Source organism: Macrosteles quadrilineatus, unplaced genomic scaffold (assembly GCF_028750875.1).
Source record: "Macrosteles quadrilineatus isolate MER2022 unplaced genomic scaffold, UCM_ALF_1.0 Scaffold_7__1_contigs__length_78375512, whole genome shotgun sequence".
Lineage (NCBI taxonomy): Eukaryota > Metazoa > Arthropoda > Insecta > Hemiptera > Cicadellidae > Macrosteles > Macrosteles quadrilineatus.
The window spans coordinates 68,943,847-68,966,734 of NW_026542600.1; the positions used below are offsets into that span (position 1 = coordinate 68,943,847).

The 22,888-nt window shown below is 39.4% G+C and overlaps 3 protein-coding genes across 3 annotated transcripts in view; 2 read left to right on the forward strand and 1 right to left on the reverse strand.

Moving 5' to 3' along the window:
- The first annotated feature begins 4,104 nt into the window (after nt 1-4,104).
- LOC128999068 (uncharacterized) lies at nt 4,105-4,932 on the forward strand. Its single transcript, XM_054425425.1, has one exon. It carries the CDS (start codon nt 4,105-4,107, stop codon nt 4,930-4,932), a length of 828 nt encoding a protein of 275 aa, XP_054281400.1.
- A 12,565-nt stretch (nt 4,933-17,497) lies between these two features.
- On the reverse strand, nt 17,498-19,232 carry LOC128998042 (PAXIP1-associated glutamate-rich protein 1-like). The gene has a single exon (XM_054423998.1). It carries the CDS (start codon nt 18,609-18,611, stop codon nt 18,087-18,089), a length of 525 nt encoding a protein of 174 aa, XP_054279973.1. The 5' UTR covers nt 18,612-19,232; the 3' UTR covers nt 17,498-18,086.
- Nucleotides 19,233-20,199: 967 nt separating this feature from the next.
- The window catches only part of LOC128998040 (pyruvate kinase-like), a 67,181-nt gene continuing 64,492 nt past the window's right edge, over nt 20,200-22,888 (forward strand). The window contains exon 1 of the mRNA XM_054423991.1: nt 20,200-20,221. The gene's annotated coding sequence lies outside the window, so the exon portion shown is untranslated. The remainder of the gene's footprint in view (nt 20,222-22,888) is intronic.

The following is a 22,888-nucleotide window of genomic DNA, read 5'->3' on the forward strand; positions in this document are numbered from 1 at the left end:
TCCTATTGGGTTTTGTGAGCCAAACCCTTAGGATGGCCGTTTGCCCGGCAAGCTCGGGTACAGCTTTCTTCAGGGCCTCAACAACGTCACTCTCCGTCGACACACAATCAATGTCTCGAACCTCAATTGATGTCTTGGGCTCAAGAGCACGGACGGTGCCCTGGCCTTCAACAGCTGCCTTCAGTTCGGCAGTAAAAGCAGCCTTGTCTTTCGACTTACCCAGTTCAAGGAGAACGTCCCCTTCCCGGGTTTGTCTAATCGACCGTACAACCGTATCGGTCTGCTCCGGTTTAGCTTTGGCCTTTATTACGCCCAAGACCTCGGCAAAAGATCTCCCCCCTGAGGGTTTGACAAGGATTGCCTCCGTCCTGGGCTTTTTGGGCCGCGACCTTTTCGGAGCAGGGACCGAGCCCGGCCCAGTTTGGGCCACGCCGGTTGGCTGTGCCTTTACTGCCTCATTCTTCATGGAGGCGACCTCCGCCCGCCTCACTTGCCTCTTCTCCTTTTTGGAAAGGCGTTTTTCCCACACAGCCTCAGGTGTCTCCACCACTGACCCCTTTCGGGAACTTCCCTGAAGGGGGGTCGTGGGTTGCTGTGCCTGTCGGCGCCTCGCTGGAGCTGCAGCTACGTCCGAAAAGGATCTGGACACAGCAGACGAGAGGTCCGTCTGAGTCGCCTTGGCCTTAACCGTGGTCTTTTTGGTCTGGACGCCTTCTTCTCTTTTTGGAGGACTCTCCGATGTGGAAGGCCTCCGACGTTCTTAGAGGGCAGCGGTCTTTCATCGGGCAGGGACACCACCTTTTCGGCAATCTTTTCCATGGTCGCCTTGCTTACCAGACGGCAGGCAAAGACAAAGCCAAGGTCATCCTCTAGTTTGGCCATTCCATTTTTGACCACTTGATTTACGGCTCTCTGGGTCCGGAAGGTGTCCAGCATAGCCTTAATGGTCTTTTCCATGTCACGGAGCCGGGTTTCAATGTTACTATCTGCGTCAAGATATTCCTGACGCAGAAGCACAATCTCAGAGCTTTCCGACCGCGACGTCGCTGTGAGGGTTTCCTTCGGCATCCCTACAGCATCTACATCGCCAACATTTTCTGTACCGTTCCCAGCTCCACTTCCCGAAGGAGATCCTAACGGGGGAATCGTAGAGCACTTGAAAGGTGCAGGTGGCGGAGATGTCCTCACGTTTTTCGGTGGTGGCGACCTCTTAAGTTTGGAGCTTCGGACAAAAGGGCTCTGCTCCACTTCAAACGAATTTACTTGCTCATTTGAGCTCCTCTTCAATGATGTGTTTGGGGTATTTTTATCAAAACTCATCGTGTTTTCTCCAGCGCATCGTGCGGCAAGGAGCGGCCCGGAATCAGTCAGGAACGGGTATACCCTCGGGGACAAAAACCCCTACCCCGGTTCCCCGGGGCCCGACCTCCGTTTGCCCAGCACCGGATACCTGACGTGCCGGGGGTCGCCCGTCGCAATGCAGAGCCCGACCTCTGCATCCATGCCGCACTCCCTGACCAAGGACCGAAGTGGCTGGTTTCTCACGACCCACTGAGAATACCCATCGGCAGTGCAGAGCACACATCAACCCCTGCAACACAACAGGGGCACTCCCAGGGACTCCCAGTGAGTTCGTCGGTCACCCTTTTAGTCGCCTCTTACGACAAGCCCGAGAAGGCTGCGGTACTATTCTTGATTGAGTACTGTCATAGACTTAACTAATAACTATAAAACAGATTGGGAAGCTTGCTATCCCAAACAAAATTAAGGAGGCAGTGCGCTATGAATATTTAAAAGATAAGAACTGTACCATATATTTTAACACATTCCCTATTAAAGTTTTATGTAAAAATGTCCAAGTAGAATTTATTGTTAAGGACATAATTTGCCGGGTCATCAGAATCAGGGCTGCTTTGTAGTGGTGTGCAACAATTCAAAAGAAATATGAGTCAGGTACGTAGGTTGATGTGTTGTAACCCATTGTATGAACATAATTTGTACACATATACCACCTTGGAGTAATTGGCTCCTCAGCATATCTTCACAGCAGCACTACTGCTAATCCCTCGCCTGTATAAACATGTTTGATCCTGAGAGAAGTCAGTAGGTAGCTTTTTGATAGTTCGAAACTGAGCCAAGCTGTTCTTGGTCATTGGTCTTTTTAAAAATTATACTGGCTTATCTTAGTGTCTTAGTCAAAGATAAAAACAAACAGATTATCCACACCATTCTACACTCATCATGCATTCATATTTAGCTTAAAATCTCAAAGTGCATTGCTGTCTTAGTGAGGTGATTAAGTCATAAAGTCCCCCAAGTTAATCATGTATTCATGTTTTATATTATAGGTTTAAATTGTGTTAGGTAAAATGTATTTTACTATTTTTTTGTTTGCTTTGTAATAAGTTATTTGGCTTCCATTGATTCTGACACTTGTTTTTGGATCTCTCAATGTGTGACCTTTTACAAGATCAAACTACAGCATGGTTCTTGACCTGACCAATTTAGGGGTTCAATCATGGACCAGGCCTAAACTCATTTCCACAACCAGCTATATATGAACAAAAAAATGTAAAGTGACAGTGGTAGAAGTATCTACACTCTTATCTTGCAAGATAGCTGTAATAGTCCTTTAGTTAAGGATGGCACATGGAAAAAGTGTAAAAATAGTACTTTGCGCCATGAATGCAAGGAACGGAACTGGCTGGTGTACTCCCCTCATGACATTGCTTGACTTGTGCACAGATTTAACTCATCAGGTCCTTAGGCCCCGTCCTAGCTGAACGACGAAAAATTTGTGTATTTCACACACGTGGATAAGTATGAGAGCGTCCTAGTTGAGCAACCGACGGCGTCGGACGACCAACCAAAGACAAACATGTTTGTCTTAAAAGTTAAATGTTGAAACCCACCAAATTCCCACATGTCCTTAAAAATCTCATTTTTAGCATACCTGTCCAGCATAGGTTACGATTTCTTCTTAAGGTAAGCATAGATTATAGAACTGTCCAGCAGCACGAGCTTACGTCTTTTCTCAACCGATAACATGGTAACATTGGATAATTTTAAGAATGGATCAAAAGTAAACATAAATCACTATCGACCAATCACCTTACTCTCAAACATATCAAAAATATTTCAAAAGGTTATGTGTGATAACCTAAGTAGATTTCTTGAAAATAATTCTTTCTTTCATAATTACCAATTTGGCTTAAGAAAAACATGACCACTCTAACAGCTCTTTCAAATTTTGTTAATAAACCCCCTTGGCCTTGGATCAATCACAGCATGCAGCTGGTGTTCTCTGTGATTTGTCTAAGGCATTTGACTGTGTCAATCATAAACTTTTAATTCACAAAAAAAAATTAGTAAAATTGGAATAACAGGTAACATTCTAAATAGTTTAGATCACATTTGGCAAACCGTAAACAAAGAACTCTCATCATAAAAAAAGGGAATAAAGTACTATTCAGACTGGATAAATATAGAATATGGAATTCCTCAAGGCTCAATTCTGGGGCCTTTGTTATTCATCATCTATATCAATGACTTGCCACAAAAAAATCGGTACTTCACATTAATCGTAACATTCATTATTATCGATGATTTTTTCCTCGATATATCGATGATTTTTTCCTCGATATATCGATGTTTTTGTTTTCCGATCCATTACAAATTGACAACAACTAACTGATCTTGTTTAGGCTAAAAAAATAGTTTGTTATATGGATTAATGAAACTGTTTTAAGCTAACCTAACATAACCAACCAAACTTGCTGTACCATTTAAAAAATTTTGTTTGGGTCCGAATATAAAAAGCAAGTTATAAACACGGAATTTTTAAATGTTACAGCAAGTTTGGTTAGTTATGTTAGGTTATTATTTTTAGAACAGTTTCATTTCATTAATGTTTGTTGATACTGAATGTAGTGCCTAACTACTTACCTGTATATAAATCTTTATTTAACAGATGATATTTATTTGTTTACTAATTCATTCAATTATTATTGTTTACTTTATCTTTTTACTAAATATACATATTTTTACTCTTGTCTAGCATTTGTGAATTTACAACTTCATATGGTGACCCCGACGTGATTCGAAATGTCAAACGGAGAACAATCAGTAGACAGAATTCAAGTCAAGATCCCTCCTTTCTGGCACTCAGATACAGAATTGTGGTTTGCTCAAATTGAAACCAAGTTTTCTCTAGCGGGGATCACGGTCGACGAAACTAAGTTTTATTACGTCTGCGGTAACCTAGATGCGAAATACGCAGCGGAAGTGAGGGATATCCTCACCAACCCTCCAGCAGAAGAAAAGTACATCAAGTTAAAAAAAGAACTTATAAAACGGTTTACCTTGACCCAGGAACAGAAGACGAAACAACTTTTGGAACGAGAAGAGTTAGGTGATCGGACACCATCACAGTTCCTGAGGCACATGCGTACCCTAGCCGGAAGCATGATACCTGATCCATTACTGAGGTTTCAATGGCTTAGCCGTCTTCCTTCAGCAACACAAGCCATCTTGGTAACACAAAAGGCTGCAGACCTCGATACACTGGCGGAGCTTGCGGATGCTGTCCATGAAGTCAGTCCTCACCATCAAGTATCGGAGGCGTCCTTATCAGCTCCCTCGATGGAAGAAATGATGGAACGCTTTACAACCACGTTGACATCAAATATTAGAGAAATAACAGACAAATTTCAACAAGAAATAGCAGGAATCAAAGAAGACATGAGACGTCCAAATTTCCACAAGACATCAGACACATATCCACGTAGACAATCATGGCAACGCTCCAAGAATCGATTTGATCGCCATGACATCTGTTGGTATCACTGGCGGTTCGGCGACGCAGCAACAAAGTGCACCGACCCTTGCAGATTCAAAGGAAGCAGATCGGGAAACGACCCAGGGAGTCTCTAATGGCGACAAGCGACTCCGACCTCACATGTTCCCGTCGCCTATTTGTCACCGATAAGGTAACCAAACAACAATTTCTAGTTGACACGGGAGCTGATGTATGCGTCTACCCTCGTAATATGTTAGATAAAAAAAGACCCAAGACTGACTATACCCTATATGCAGCTAATAATACTGAGATTACAACATATGGTCTTGAATCTTTGCCTTTGGACTTTGGTCTACGCCACTCATTTGTTTGGCGTTTCATCGTAGCTGATGTATCCAAACCAATAATAAGGGTAGACTTTCTACACCATTATGATCTGCTTGTTGATGTACGACGTCAATGTTTAGTTGACCAGTCAACTTCATTTTTTTCCAAAGGTCAGACTCCTTCAGTTCATTTAGTGAGTAGTGTTAAAACTATTAAGTCTTGTCAACAAACAGTTTTCTCTCAATTACTTCATGAATACCCAAACCTCACAAGACCTTCAGGTAAACCTGATTGTACTTCCAAACATGACACAGAACATCATATCGAGACAACACCAGGACCTCCGGTGTTCAGTAAACCCCGCCGCCTGGCACCGGATAAGTTTAAACTCGCCAAAAAAGAATTTGAATCCATGGTACAACTAGGTATAGCTAGACCCTCTTCTAGTAGCTGGTCTTCTCCCCTTCACATGGTTCCCAAAAAAGGCAATGAGTGGAGGCCATGTGGAGATTACAGGGCTTTGAATGCTAGAACTATCCCTGATCGGTACCCTGTTCCCCATATTCAAGATTTCTCTCACCAACTTCATGGTAAGACAATATTCACCACCTTAGATCTTGTTAAGGCTTATCACCAGATCCCGGTTGCTGCTGAGGACGTCCACAAGACAGCAATTACTACACCTTTTGGCCTGTTCGAATTCCCTTACATGTCATTTGGACTATGCAATGCTGCTCAAACGTTTCAACGCTTTATAGATGGCGTGCTCAGGGGCTTAGACTTCTGCTATGCTTACATCGACGATATCCTAGTAGCTTCAGAGTCAGAAGAACAACACGTATTACACTTAAAACAGCTCTTTGACCGTTTTTCTACTTACGGGATTCTCATTAACCCAAGTAAGTGTGTTCTAGGAACATCAGTCGTTAGCTTTCTAGGGTATGAAGTGTCTGGAGAAGGTATCAAACCTTTGCCTGAAAAGGTTAAAGTCATCAACTCATATCCTAAACCTAAAACAGTTAAGGAACTAAGGAGGTTTATTGGTATGATCAATTTTTATCGAAGGTTTTTGCCTAACACGGCGGAGCATCAAAGCTTACTAAACGAACTACTGAAGGCTAATGTGAAGGGAAATTCCCCTGTCAACTGGACCACAGCAAGTAATGAAGCATTTGAGGCTTGCAAGCAAAGCCTTAGTAAAGCTGTGATGCTGTCTCACCCTGTACCAGATGCTCAATTGCCCATTTTCTGCGATTCTTCCGCCCATACTGTGGGGTGTGCGTTGCAGCAAAAGATAGGTGATAACTGGCAGCCTTTGGCCTTTTTCTCAAAAAAATTAACCCCTGCTGAACAAAATTACAGTGCCTACGACAGGGAGTTGACAGCAATATATTTATCGGTAAAGTACTTCAAACATATGTTAGAAGGTAGGCAGTTTACCATTTTCACAGATCACAAACCACTCACTTTTGCATTTAATCAAAAACCTGACAAATGCTCTCCCCGCCAATTTCGTCACTTGGAATACATTGGGCAGTACTCAACAGACATCCGTCACATCTCTGGACAAGGTAATGTGGTAGCTGACACCCTCTCCAGAATTGAGACGACCGTTTCATTGGACTATCAGGCATTAGCAGACTCACAGAGCAAAGATGAAGAGTTAATACGTCACATACAGTCTGATTCCAGCCTGAAACTTCTACAGGTCCCAATACCAGGAACACAGGTTTTGCTTTACTGTGACATATCTACTCCCATCCCTCGTCCCTTCATCACAAGGCCATTTCGACAAACCGTTTTTAACAGTTTACATAATCTTTCTCACCCAGGTATTAAACCTTCATTGAAACTTGTCAGTCAACGTTTTGTCTGGCCTTCAATGAACTCTGACTGTCGTCGATGGGCCCGTTCTTGTATGGCATGGGAAAAGTCCAAGATATCACGTCACAACTGGACTCCTGTAGGTATGTTCGCCCCTCCATCTTCCAGGTTTGAGCACATACACATTGACCTTGTTGGTCCGCTACCTGTCTCCGAAGGTTACAGGTACTGTTTGACCTGTGTCGATCGTTTCTCAAGGTGGCCAGAAGCAGTACCAATCAAAAACATAGAAGCAGAAACAGTAGCACGAGCACTTTTTACCACTTGGATTTCGAGATACGGAACACCACTACGAATTACAACAGATCAAGGTCAGCAATTTGAGTCAAGCCTGTTTAAACACCTAGGAGATTTGTTAGGTTCGACTCGTCTCAGAACAACTTCCTATCACCCATCGTCAAATGGACTAGTTGAACGTTTTCACCGTCAACTGAAGGCAGCCATCAGATGCCATGCAACAGCACGATGGACTGAGGTATTGCCCGTCATACTTTTGGGAATACGGACAGCATGGCGTGACCACTTCGCCTACCTGGAGAGTTCCTTACACTTAGCGATTCCAACCATGAACTTGACCCACAAAGTTTTGCCAAAGATCTGCGTCAACATTTCAACAACTTAAGACCAGTTGATGGAACAAGACATGGAGGTAGGACGCCATTCGTGTTCAAGGATCTCAACACATGCACTCATGTCTTCGTACGTACCGACATTTCTAAGGGTGCACTCGATCCCCCCTACTCAGGTCCTTACCTCGTCATTAGAAGATCTGACAAGACTGCAGTTATTCGGATGCGAGGCAATGATGTAACCATTTCGATGGATCGACTTAAGCCAGTCTATTCCTTACAACTCGATCATGATGATACCAGCGTTTCCAGAGACACCATAACTTCTACTCCTCACTTTTCTCATTCTGACATTCAACAACGAGGTACCTTGACATCTAAACCTATTCTGAGATCTACACCATTAACTACGCGCTCTGGGAGGCAAGTTCATTTTCCAGTACGGTTCCAGAGTTGATTTTTTTCGTGTTTGCTCAGCTACACAGATCAACCACTGGCAAGGGGGTACTGTAGTGCCTAACTACTTACCTGTAAATAAATCTTTATTTAACAGATAATATTTATTTGTTTACTAATTCATTCAATTATTATTGTTCACTTTATCTTTTTACTAAATATACATATTTTTACTCTTGTCTAGCATTTGTGAATTTACAACTTCACTGAACAATAGTTTTCGTAGTTGTCAGCTGATATGTTTCAATTTGTTAATATCGATATATCGAGAAAAAAATCATCGATAATAATGAATGTTCCCTTTAACAGGAAAGTACCAAAAAATCTTTCAGAATTAATACTTTTTGCAGATGATACCACTGCTTTTGTGAAAGACAACTCAATGTCGGAAGTGCAAATTTCAGTAAACAAAACTTTGGAAGATCTCCGTGAATGGTTTACAGCTAATGGGCTGGCACTAAACAGTGATAAAACAAACGTCTTATTAAAAAAAAATCAAATATGACAGATATTTCACAACAAAAATTTCTCGGAGTGAACATTGACCGAAAATTAAATTGGAAGGAACATATTGATTATTTGTTGATAAAATTAAGATCATCATTTTTTGCTTTTTCAGTTCTTTCTCAGTGTGCGTAAAAAATGTTACCAGAATAGTTTTTTCCCATGTAGAATCCATTTGAAGTATGGCATTACCTTATGGGTAAATTCAACAAATAGTAAAAAGGTATTTTCAATGCAAAAAAGATTCATTAGAAATATGGCAAACGCTAAATTAATCAGTCCATGTTAACTTTCCCCAGCCTGTTTATTTATGAAAGCCTTAGTTATAAGTCCATAAAAATAAGAAAGATTTTGAAAAGTTCTTATTAAAAAAAAATACAACACTATAAACAAGAACCTTTACAGTTACCCAATCTATCAGACAACACAATTAGAATAAGCACCTAATGTAACACTATTTGTGTCAATAATTTGATTTGAATGGTTGGATGGAGAGGAACTTTCGCTAGTCGATGAAACGACTGCACAGCCCAGTGTGGACACTCAATTCCATCATCAGACTAGACTCGCTTGCTCGGACGACCGACTGATTTTTCGTCGCTCAGCTAGGACGCCGCCTAATAGTAAGATTCAAAATTAAAGTCCAATGTCTGCAGGTAGAATGGACCCGTCCTAATCCTGCTTGTCAAACCAACGCTATTGCTGGTAGCTCGGTGCTGCAGGCAGGCCGGGGTTACCGCCCTCACCTCGCCTAGAAGTTCCGCGTCCTACTACAATTTGCATAAATTTAACCATAAGACTTTGAGCATCATGTGAAGGCTCATTTTGTTCCTCTGAGAAAGATCAATATTGAATTTTGAGTGAACACTCTATGATTTCCTGTTAGTGAGTTATCAGGTAGAGGAGTTAGTATGAACCTGCTCTGGCTGGGCGCATTGGGAAATTTCGTTCCTATGAGTCATTGCTAATGGGTTACCAGTTAGTTTGTGTCTTTCAACAAATGAACATCATAGTGATGTGGCGCCCGTGGAGTGATACGGCTAATGTCGAAGTCGACAACCACCATAGTGATAGTGACAGTGATCGTGAAGTGGTTCAGCCGATATTAGCAGGGAGCGGAAACCACCTCACAAAGGGACAACAAGCCGCTATTAAGTCTATGGTCAGCTATGGGAAGGAAAAGGAAGCAAAATGTCCAATATCAGATGTGTGCAAGGTTCTGGGAGTGTTAAGGAAAACACTGTCTAAGGTAAATGCCAAAATGTTAACTTCACCAAAAAGAGAGGTCCGACACGGAAGTTTCAAAGAGTGGATGACTTTCAATGATGTTCTGCACACCGGCTATGAGGGTGGGTGGATAAATGGAGCACTCCTGATCGCTGCCAAAAACATAAAAGCTGCATCAGCTGACTACCACTAAGATATGAATTCGGTTTCATTTGAGTCGTGGTTTGAAAAACAGCTCCTCCCAGCGTTGACATCGGAATTCCCAGGACAGACATGTGCCATAATCATGGACAACACCCCCTACCATAGCAAACTGTTGCATCTAACACCTTCAAAACGTATGAAGAAGGCAGACATTATTGAGGCTCTGCAGCGTCATCAAATACCAATCCTTAGTGAGATAAGCGTACCAGCAATCCTACTACAGAGGACCTCCTTCAGTTGTTCAAGGTTGCGTGGCTTCCGGCCTGGTACGCTTATCCCACTAGGGATCTTCTTTTTACTTTCTCCCACTATAGTCTGGGAAGCCGAGTGGTTATAGTGTTTGACTTCAAATCTGAAGGTCACTGGTTCGAATCCAAGCGAGATTGTTTCCAGAACCAGATGCCATTTGTCATTGGGCTGTAATTAATGATGCTATCTCTAAAAAAAAAGGTTGACGTTAGAGCACCTACAGTGCGAGACTAACAGTGAGAGTTTTTTAGTTCAATCAAGTCAAGCAGTCATTGTTGACTGTTGTATGTTTACATTTGAGGTTATAGTAAGTGTCTTACCATTTTATAACAAGACCAGGGCGTGATAAGTTGAGCAAAAATTATCCGATTTTGATGAAATTTGGTACAAACGTGTAAACCTACGTTTATTCGAACCAGTTCGCGAACCAGCACAATCGAACTATGGGAACAGGGGTTTATGGGGTAAAAGTTGGGTTTTCCCATTTTTATCCTAAAAACTTAAAATTTAGCAATTTCTTTCAAAACCATTTTGTAGAACTTAAAAAAACAAATAATTTAGTATATTGAAGCGTTAATATGGGCCTAATGGTTACGGAAAAAATTCAAAAAATCTGTAAATTTAAAATTCCCATGTTATTCTTATGGAGAATAAGTAAACTGTTGTAGTTTGCTTGTACATATTTTGATCAAATTTGGAAAATGCATTAATTTTATACTAAAATATTACATTTTACATAAAACACCATTTTACCCTCCCTGTTGCAGCAAACCTAATTACTCGTTAAACTAATGTTATTTAAATAGGGAATAAAAGTGATATTTTTAAGGAAACATTTTAGTGTAAATCCAATCAGCAAATGGAAATTCGCTTAGTCTGCAGGTTTGCTGCGGCGGGGTATTTATTTGATATATTGATACTAACAAATTAATCAGCTGACAACTATGGTAAATAAGTATTGTTCAGTATCAACAAACAATAAAAATATTATATTGAAATTAAACTTATCTAAACTAACCTAACTAACCAAACTTGCTCTAACATTTCAAAATTCCATTTGACAGCCTATTCCCCATATGCCCTAAATATGTGGGGGAAAAAACGAAGATGGCGGCATTCTAGTTGGTAGTGGAAAAAGGGCTCTATATTTGTTGTAACAGTGAGAGTTTTTTAGTTCAATCAAGTCAAGCAGTCATTGTTGACTGTTGTATGTTTACATTTGAGGTTATAGTAAGTGTCTTACCATTTTATAAAACTTACTATTTACTTACTTTTTACTTGTCAGTCCTTTATGAACTATTCTTGTTTCACCAATATTATATTTTCACGTTTCAACTTGATATCATTATTGCAAACTTTTTCAAATATCGATAAGAATAAGAAAAACAGTTACAGTTCCTATTGAATAATCAACAGACAACAGGAGAAGAGCAGACGGCAACTCGCTTGCACGCTCGCTAGTCGCTTTCTTGACATCCACCGGACCACCGCCTTCTTGATCTTCTGCTCGCTAGTAGCAATGAGCATAGTTGCTTGAACTATTCATACTATATTGGACGAACTATCTTGGATTATATCAACGTTGCATTGCAAATGAACTACAAATTAATGTAATATTTATATTTAGCTCTATTATTCATCTCCAAGTTCTTGTTTCTCTCTAAATCCTAAATATGGCTTCTAGCAAATTAGATATAACTGTCTGCAAGCTATGCATGAAGATTGTGGGATCACCTGAACTCCTGCATCAATCTTTGCATGTTTCCAAACTTTCTATTTATTGCATTGTTATTTATTTTTGTTAATATAGTCTATCCTGTTGTTATTGTTATATCTTGTTCTTGTACAGAGTTTATCATATTGTTATTTTTCTGCAAGTTTTATCTGTTTTTATTAAGTTTGTTCTGCCTCTTTACTGAAGTTTCACTCGGCACTGCATTGAATCATTGTATTGTTCCTATACTGGTTTTGTTTTTCGAATCTCTCGTTTTGTCAACTTGTTCAGATAGTTTGTTATTTATAGTTGTTACTTATAGTTTTTTATTCATAGTTAGTTATTTATATTTTGTTATTTATAGTTGTTATTTATCTTTTCTATGTCTTGTTATTGAAGTCTTGTTTTCCAGTTTTTTTCACTACTTTTGTACTGGCCTGTGATTTCTTTTCTGCTTCTGTATGTAAGATTATTGTATTTTTCATGTAAAAATGGAGCATCCGTTGGTAAATAAATAAATGCCTTTTCTGTTATCAAATGGTACTTTAAAATGGTAACTTTACCTACAGCAAGTTTGGTTAATTATGTTAGGTTAGTTTAGAATAGTTTCATTTCTTAATCCAATATATAGGCTATTATTTTTGCCTAAAGAAGATTAGTTTTTAATGCTATTCTTTAATACGAGCTATAACTCAATAACTTGGTTATTGTGCCAAGTATAACTTGGACATATATTTGCTATATGTCTATCTGTCCGTCTGTAATTTAAATACTTTTGAAGATATTAAAACAGATGCAATTTGGATGATAAAAGAAAACAAAAATATTGATAATCGAAAAGAAATCATTGATAATTATGAATGTTCCACTTAACAGGAAAGTACCTTTTTAATGGTGATTTTCTCATAAAAACACAAAAAATAACGGGAAAATCAGAATTTCTTGAAAATGGCCTGATAATTTTGATAAAGACTAAGAATGTTGTAGCCCTTTAAATTCTGAACAAAATGGTAGAACTCCCATTCCTTTCAAAATTTTGGTTTTAGTTCTCTATTAGACTTTGACTGACAACTCAAATGTGTCTAATAATGACACATGTAGTGCCTCCGGTCCGCGCACGCGCTCGAGTACCTACGTCCGTACCGTGGAACAGTCATCCGTGCGAAAATGTAAATATGTGTAAATAGTGCTTGTATTATGTAATATAAACTGTGCTCCTGAAGATGCCACACCTGTGGCGAAATGATCATAGAGCAAGAAATCCACAATTGTTCAAGAATCTGGCAACCATAAGGTAAACCAATTGATTAATTATTTGTTCTTGAAGCTGGAATAATACACAAATTATATGTGATGGTCCTTATAATTCTTAACAACATAGTGCAACCCCCCATTTCTGTAAAAATTACAGTTCAAAAGTTAATGTAACTTAACTTATGTTATTTTCCTATCAAACCCCATGAAAAAAAACAGAAAAATGGATTTAAAAAACTGATTCTGATTGAAGTTTGATTTTAATTGTCTTTATAAATTAATCCTAAACAAAATAGTGCAACTCCCTCTTTTCCCTCTTTCTGTAAAAATAACGGTTCAAAAGTTAAATGCAACTTTTGTGATTTTACCTGTTAAATATCATAGTAGCCTAGTTTATAGTTACTCTCATTGCTTGCATAAATAAAGGTTGTTAACAAGCTAATGGGAGAAAGTATGTGTCAGATTGCTGATACTGTTTATTTGTATAGGTAGTTGATTGTATTAAAATATAAAGAGTGAAAGTAATAGTTATTTGTGCAACTAGTGAACAAAAGTGAGCAATTGCCCCACTCTAGAGAAATCCTTACTCACGACACAGAAAACGTACTACTATAACCTTATAGTAGTACGTTTATATAACCTTATAGTAGGTTATAGTAGTACGTTTTCTGTGCTCACGAGCCGTGGGCGAATGAGGAATTGTTTCTCGAGTGAGGCGATTGCACTTTGCACTTGAGTTGCACATTATATTTTTCCTACAGTTACCATAAAACAAATAAATTGGCAAAGAAACGTGCCTTCATGTTGAAAATCTGGAGTGAGACAAAGTAATTAGTGTTCATTAGAATGTGAGACAATAGTTATTTGTGCAACTAGTGAGAAAAGTGAGCAATTGACTCACTCGAGAGAAACCCTTACTCACGAGCCGTAGGCGAGTGAGGAATGGTTTCTCGAGTGAGGCAATTGTACTTTGCACTCGAGTTGCACATTATACTTTTCCTACAGTTGCCATAAAACAAATAAATTTGTGAAGAAACATAACCTTATTTTTCACAGAAGTGAACTTTTAATATAACATTTAATGTGAAGTTACAAATACAACAGTACAACAGCTGACCAGCTGATTTACAGCCAGTGCTGCCAACGTATTTCGCGCGCATACGACGTTGCCTGCATGTTACGCGCTCACTATTCCGTGCCTTCACGTTGCAAATCTGGAGTGAGACAAAGTAATTAGAGTCACTGATGAGCGAATTGGCCACTTTGCTTTCTCAAATCAGTGAGAGAACATGTACATTGTTAGGTAACTGTAGGAAAAGTAACATTGTCTCACTGATGAGCGAATTGGCTACTTTGCTTTCTCAAATCAGTGAGAGAACATACATTGTTAGGTAAATGAAGGGGAAAAGCCTTTTTTAGGAAATTACAATTTAAATGAGACCATTAAAAACCAAAGGTGGAAACCCTTGCATTATCTTCTCCATGTAAAATGTAGACACAATGTTGTATTAATTACTATTCTGTGGATGCGTATTCATTTACTAAATTATCTACATTACAATTTACTATAATTTGAGAGTAGTTACCTTTATAACTTAAATAATTTAAAATTCTTACTAACGATAACATGAATTTTAGGTTTGAAATCATAAGACTGACAATATTATTTAAAATATTTAAATTTAATAAACAACACTAAAATGGAATATGCCTAGGCCTACCTATAACAGTAAACTTATAAAATATGCTATTTACAGATACCCCTTTATTTTATTTTATTTTACTTCCAACGGTCCAAACAAACCAATTTACAATAATTTTTTTATATAATGCTTACTCAATGTTCCTATAACTAAGGGTCAAGCCAAACATGCAAAGGGGCTTAGAATCTACTTAATGAGAGAACTTGACAAGACAACAAGAACAACAACTAAAATCTGAGCAATGTTGACTAACAATGATAAATCTTTGATATAATTAACATTGAATAAAAATGTGTAGCCAACAAAGATAACAAAAATAATAACAACAACAACAAACAACAACAGCATAAACTACAATAGCAACAATAATAAATAACAACAGGAACGAATAATGACAATAGCATATAACAATAATAATACTACAATAGAAAATATAACAATAGTAATAAATAAATAAACTGATATTTTACTTAAACAACAAATCAAGGCAGCGCCTCACAGATCAACAAGTAACATCCTTTTTTCAACGACTCGCCACTGATGGAGAAGAGGTCGATATCTTCCGGTAAGCTGTTGGCCAAGAGTTGGATGCGGGGAAATGTACTGTTGAACATGTACTGGGTTGAGTACTGGCGTCTAGCGAACGGATGAGTTTGGCGCAGGTGACGGGATGTGCGGAAGTTCAACTTATATAGTAGATCAGGTGCATCAATGTCTGAGTTAATTAGCTTCCTCAGGAACAGAAGGTCATTGATTTCACGTCGTGCAAGTAGTGGCCTCAAGTTTAACTGAAGTTGTAAATTCTGGATAGGAACGGTGCGGTAGTCATAACCCATCAGCACACCAACCAGACGAATGAAACGGCTCTGCACGTTCTCATGACTCTCAATCTGCCCAATCAGGTAAGGGCTCCAAACTGGTGATGAAAACTCAAGTAAAGGCCTGACTAGATGAATGTAGAGGATTCTCAATTCATTGATAGAGAACATGTTACGACTGTTCCTTATAATGAAATATAGGGCAGAATTTGCTCTCTTGCAGATACAATTTATATGCTCTTGAGGGTTTAAATTTGGTGAAAGTATGACGCCAAGGTCCTTGATCCTGAAAGAACATGGGAGGGGTTGACCGTCAAGTAAGTAGGGGAAGATAATGGGTGTGCTAGATCTGGAAAAGGATATCACAGAGTATTTTGAAATATTCAGAGTCATTTCATTATCACAGCACCACTTCATCAGCGAATCAATACCGTTCTGCAGAACTTGACAATCATCCAGGGTTTTAATTGTTTTAAAGAGTTTAGCATCATCAGCAAAGAGCAAAATGTTCGACCCCTGAGTATGCTGTACCAGGTCATTAATAAATATTAAGAAAAGAACTGGGCCTAAAAGTGATCCCTGAGGCACACCGGAGACAGCAGAGAAAGGTTGAGACAGACAGCCAGCAACCCGTACCCGAAGAAAACGATCCTGGAGATAACTTCTTAACCACGCCAAGAGGCATCCGCCAAGTCCAATAGCTTCAAGTTTGGCAACCAGGTGTTTGTGACTTACACGATCAAAAGCCTTCGAGAAGTCAGTGTATATGGCGTCCACCTGATGAGAATCCGTAAAGGCAGTTAGAATGTGATCCTGAAAGGCGAGTAGGTTGGTAGTAGTCGAGCGTCCCTTAATAAAGCCATGTTGTTCAGTACATATGATACTCTTGAGATGGAATGTCAATCTCCTCAGAACCAGGGATTCGAAGATCTTGGCAACTATTGACTGTATAACCACCGGGCGATAATTCTTCACATCAGCGGGGGAACCAGACTTGAAGATAGGTGTTATATAACCCAACTTGAGATTGGTGGGGAAGATGCCGGCAGCCATGAGCAGGTTGAAATATACGGTAAGGTGAGGAGCTAAAACGCTACTGCAGTATTTAAGAACCAATGGAGAAATGTCGTCAGGGCCAGCTCCCTTATTCACATCAAGCGAGTTCAACTCATCTTCAACCTCTACACAGCTCACATAGCAAGAGGAGATTGCGGTACGTGCCTTGAAGTCGTATTGTGGTGGAGAAGAAGTCGGAGACTCGTATACAGAAGAGAAGAACTTAGAAAACAGGTTGGAGATGTCTTGAGGTTTTTCAGCAGCTTCATTATCAAGCAACATTCGGGAAGGAAGTGATGAGGTCTTCTTAGACGACTTGATATAACTCCAGAAAACACGAATGTAACTATTCAGAGATGAGTCAATAGATTGAATGTAAGCTGAGTAACATTTCCTCGTAAGTCTGTTGCATGCCGCTCGAATTCCACAGAATTGATGATATAGACGGTCATCAAGATTCTGCTTGTAGCGCTTATGTAGGTGCTTTTTCTTGATAATCATAGATTTGAGCTCAGGGGAGAACCAAACAGGAAATGATCGTTTACCAATGTATTTAGATGGACATGCACTCCTTATAGTATGAGTAAGTTGGAAACAAAAGTCAGAGAACAAGTCTTCAACGGGAGCAATATTATCCAAAACAGGGTAGTTAAGGCGTTGAACCCATTCGAATACATGGGCGAGATCACACTTCCTTAGGGGCAAAGACACTATAGTTTAGGTCTTCTGTAGGATTGATATCCAGGTCCATCTCCAAAGCAGGATGGTGACTTTCAGCATGAAGAAGAGGGTCTATGGCGTTGTGGACATTCAAATGTATAGAAGAGAAGACCAGATCAAGAAGAACTCCACGATCATTGTAGACATTGTTGTACTGCTTTAGATTGAGAAAATTCATAATATCACAAATACATTGGGCTGATGTATTGAGGTGGCTGGAAGGACTGGACCAGTCTACATTCGGTAAGTTGAAATCCCCAATAACCAGAAACGAATTTATGTCTTGCACTGTAACTGACAGTTCCTCCAGAATAGATGCAAATTCAATATACTCCAGCCAATATCAGCCAGGATAAATAAAGAGTTCTTGAGCTTCAAGGCCGCAAAGACACATTCAATGTTAAGAGAAGAAGGGAAGAGTTCCCAAGAATCAAACTTGTCACGGATCGTCACGATTGCCTTAGTCCATATGAATGTTAAGCCATATTTTGAAAAAACAGTAGGCCTACTAAAATAAACTAGGCTATAGGATAACTTTTAGTAATAACTTCTTAAGTCTTTGGAAAAGTAAATAACACAACAAGTACACTGAAACGTTAACAGTCAGTCTCTAAATATATTGTTTACCAAAGCAAGTCTAGGGTATAAAGGGTCTTCATCGTCATCTTCCATAATATCAAGTTTTCTGTGCCTAGCCATGTTTGATAAGATTGCATCGAGACTAACTGTTTTTTTCTTAGCACTTCCCCTTGGTCCAGCCTCAGATCCCACAGGCCTGATAGCTTTCGCTGATAACTTCAAATTGGACATTTCATCTTGAAAATCAAAATCAGATTTCTCCTCAGGCCTATGTTCATCGACATTGTCTTCCTCGTTTTGAGAGTCAAACTTAGGGGATGGGGTAGGAGGACGTTTTCCAGGAGTGGTCCATTCTATATCAAAGGGTACGCAGCTGTCTATTCTATCAAATAATTCTGCTATTTCATCTGGTAAAGGTTCCCAAGGCACTCCATCTTTCGGTCTGAATTCTTCATCAGAGCATTCCATGTCAAAATTATTATCTTCTGCGCCCATTAAAAATGCATCAACTTGGTTCAATGTATCCTCTTGTTGATCCGACATGATCATGCTGTCTCTATATTTACATTTAAAGACTATGGTTGAGAATTTATAGCATTGGACTCATTCATAACCCTTATCAGTCAGTCTTGGCAACAAGAAAACAAAGATCTTCCTGTATCTTTCTTGTTTTTAAAAATCAGCTAGGCCTAGTAAATATCCTAGCATTGTACTGTAAGGTGTAAGGCGGGATGAAATTGAATGAGTTCGCGAACCAGCATGATCGGACCATGGGAACGGGGCTTTACGGGGGGTTTTATGGGGTAAAAATTGGCTTTTCTCACTTTTGACCCTCAAAACACAAAATTTCCCAATTTATCTTTAGACCTTTTTAAAGGGCTTAAAAATTAAATAATTTAGTATGGAAAAGTATTTTTTTTCGGTTATTAGTAACGGAGAAAATTAAAAAAATTGTAAATTTAAAATTCCCATATGTTATTCCTTAAGGAGTATATTGCCAAATCTTGTAGTTTGCTTGTTTATGGATATATTTTGATCAGACTTGGCAAATGTATTTATTTTGTACTAAGCTATCAATATTTTACTCAAAACACACTTATATAATTAGTTTCCTTGTAGCAGCAAACCTAGGTACTCGTAAAACCTAATGTTATTAAATTTAACTGAAAATCAATTCAGACAAATGGAAATTCGCTTAGTCAGCAGGTTTGATGCGGATATTTTATAAGATGTTTGGATACATTAATGATCAGGGCCGTATTAAAAAATGATGAGGTCCCTCTATAATCTGATTCTTTGAAGGTTGGAACTTAAGGGTTTAGAAATACACGTTGTATTGTTTCAACACTATGAATTGACCTTTTGTTTCCAACCATCCGATCAGCAAAAAATAGATACTAGCTACTAAATAAGTCTATTATTTTTTTAAATAATAATAGGGGTCTTAGGTCTGGGCCAGACATTTTCCATTTCATTCGGCTTGAGTGAAAAATGTTGACATCCGGATATCACATCAAAATCACAAAGCTGTAGGCCGGGGCCACACGTGGCGGATCGTCCGCGCGGCTTATGACACAAATGCTTGAAAATGAGCTCCAACCGCGCGGACAATCCGTATCGTGTGGCCACTCTCATAAGACTACATGTGTCATCCCCTCCAACGCGGCTTATGATCGCGCGGACAATCCGCGACATGGCGCGGACAATCCGCCCAGGCGGCTTAGGATCGCCCCGTGTGGCCACTCTCATTTGATTCAATGTGTTGTCGGACCACGCGGATCATCCGCGTCGTGTGGCCCCGGCCTAAATACCAAATAATTTCTTTTAGACTGATAGAAAAATCAGTAAAAGTAAAGTTGGAAGTAAGTGATAACGTCATCGTTCCAGCTAAGAGCGCTACTCACAGTGAAGGTTTAGATTAAGTAATGACGTCATTGTTCCTCCCAGCTCCCCACCACGACTGTTGCTCCGGTGAGCCGACTCGTTCCTCTGAGTATCTAGACGCTAGTCACTTTGGGTCCGTGTGAGTTTTCTTTTCACCTTCCGGTTCCGTTTGACGCCGAGATTTGTCCTTGGCTTGGTCTTTGGGCCTTTGCCAACGCCAAGGCGTGGTCCAAGTACTTCGTCTTCGTCCCTCCTGAGATAGAAGGAATTGAGAGGTAAGTGAAATTACTCTAAATTTAGTGTATCTTACTTATATTATAATTGTAAGATTGCTGTACCCTATAATTGTTACAAACCATTTCAGTTTTTACCGCTATCTTAATATCCCGGTTAACATTAAATGATCCCTGTAGTCAAGCTACATCATAGCCTAGGCTACTTAAGACATTTTTAATGAAGTAGGCTAGGCCTAGATGGATATTAATCACACTTAAGTTAAATGGTCAAATTTAAAGAGTTTATGAACCAAGGTAACCTTAGTGATCATAAAAGACCTAATTTCAATAGGCCTAACTTAGCTTAGGCCTAGGCCTAGCCTCGGTAGGTTAATTCAGGCATAGGCCTAGCCAGGTTAATTCAGGCCTAGGCCTACTTGCAGAGGTCTTTTTATCAGAATGTGTGTGTGTACTAAGGTTAGGCCTATACCATATCTAAGTAACTTAAGTAGGCCTAAGTTTAAAATACCAAGCAGTAAGTTAATTTAAAATAACTGAGATAGGCCTAAGTTAAAAAATTAACCGTTAGGAATTGTAACTTGTAAGGGTTGATTTTTTACACCTTACCTTTTTTTCATCGTATCACGAATGAGATCGCAAGACAAAAATGGGTTTAATTGAGGATCAGCCAGGTAGTAACTTACGAACGACCAAGGATTTTGAGGTTAAGCATGGTGAGGCGAGGCTCAAGTAGTTATCGCGAGCACCGATGTAGCCACTGCCGATGCCGAGTCAGACTGCCAAAACTGGTTTCTGCGCATGACCGGCCCAGACGTGCAACAAACCCACTAGGTCCGGGCGCCGCCGGACAGTCTGTGCCATATCGTGACCCGATCAACACGTCTCTCTCTAAGATATAGTGTTTACTTGACATCATTTTATGATTCAGGGAAACTAAGTAGTTGTTTTACGTTTGGATATTCACGATCGATGTTGAATAGGCTAATTGATTTGCGATATAATTTGTTCACGATAAACGAGGTTTTGATTTTGATCAGTGATCAATTGGTATTTTTTGCAATTTAATTTAGATTTTAAATTGTGAAATAATTATTAGTCTTGAAGTTAAAGAAATTTTGCCGACTAGCTATATAAAGTCCAGTCGAGTTAGCATACACTAGGCTATTGAGGAAAGCAAAAGTTAAGTAAGGCCAATCGAGTGTTTTAAAGGATTTTTACCTACACATCTTATATTACATAAACTCTGTATCACCTTCCAATATCCCTCCTTTGGCTGAAGTACAAGTAGCATCCTTTGGGCGGACCTAAACCCTCTTGTATCGCAGTTAATGAGTGATTTAATAGGTTAAGCCTTAGCCTGGTTGTTTTTGGAGAACTATATAATTTGAGGGTGACAATGGCCAAAGCTTGTGTAATATAACGTCATATAAACTCAATGTTGCCTTCCATTCACCGCTCCTTTTGCTGAAGTACAAGCAGCATCCTTTAGGCAGTGTACGCCATTCTATAGCCTACTACCCTATATTGTATGCTTAACGAATTTCTGGTATTTAATTAAAACATAGAGAGAGTTACGAGACACAATTAGCTATAATGTGTTAACGATTTACCAGCGACATAGCCTATTTGCCACGCACAATAGTGTTTTGCTCGATGTTTTGTTATTATTTTGGGTCCGATCTGAACTATCGATCGTATTGGTATCGGTAACTATCGAAATTCACACCGAATCTACTACCGGAATAATAGTTTATAGTTAGCCGTTGATTATAGTTGCTAGTGATTGAATCATCGACATTGACTAGCGATATAGCATTTTGATTTTGCTCAATTTTGCTCTTGTTTTCACTACACCTCTGAATAGCCGATAGCTAATAACAACTGATTGGTTAAATAATATCTTTATTTCGTATAAAATTAATACTTATTATTACTATCCGATTTGATTTAGCCTACTTTAACAATTGCGTAAATATTAGCTGTTTTATAAATAGCTAAGGATAGCTGTTTTAGTGCTCGCATAGCTAGCGTTAGCCTGTTGATTAATTGGGATCTTAAAAGAATAGTGGGGGGTCTAAGTTATCCAAACTAACCTATCAAAACCTATCCTAGATTGCTGAAGTATATTCAGCATCCCAGTTAGCTGTGCAGGCTATCTACCCTTGACCTTTTTGTTGTTTAGAGCGCATTTGCGTGGGTTAGGGTAGCGAGCGAGGTGTATACGGGCGTTTAGGTAACGACTAACCTACCGTAACCTATCCTAGATTGCTAAAGTATATTCAGCATCATAGTTAGATGTGCAGGATATCTATCCTTAACCTTTTTGTTGTTTAGAGCGCATTTGCGGGGGCTTAGGGTAGCGAACGGAGTTCATACGGGCATTTGGGTGACGATTAACCTACCATAACCTATTCTATTTTGCTTGAAGAGTATTCAGCATCCTACTTAGCCGTGCAGGCTATCCATCCTTAACCTTTTTGTTGTTTAGAGCGCATTTGCATGGGGTTAGGGTAGCGAGCGAGGTGTATACGGGCGTTTGTGGCCTATCCTAGATTGCTGAAGTATATTCAGCATCCTAGTTAGCTGTGCAGGCTATTTACCCTTAACCTTTTTGTTGTTTAGAGCGCATTTGCGGGGGTTTGGGTATCGAACGAGGTCCATACAGGTGTTTGGGTAACAATTAACCTACCGTAACCTATCACAGAT

What these genes read in the sequence shown, in the direction of transcription:
- LOC128999068 (XM_054425425.1), top strand. Translation starts at nt 4,105, where the DNA reads ATGTCAAACGGAGAACAATCAGTAGACAGAATTCAAGTCAAGATCCCT.
- LOC128998042 (XM_054423998.1), bottom strand. Translation starts at nt 18,611, where the DNA reads ATGATCATGTCGGATCAACAAGAGGATACATTGAACCAAGTTGATGCA.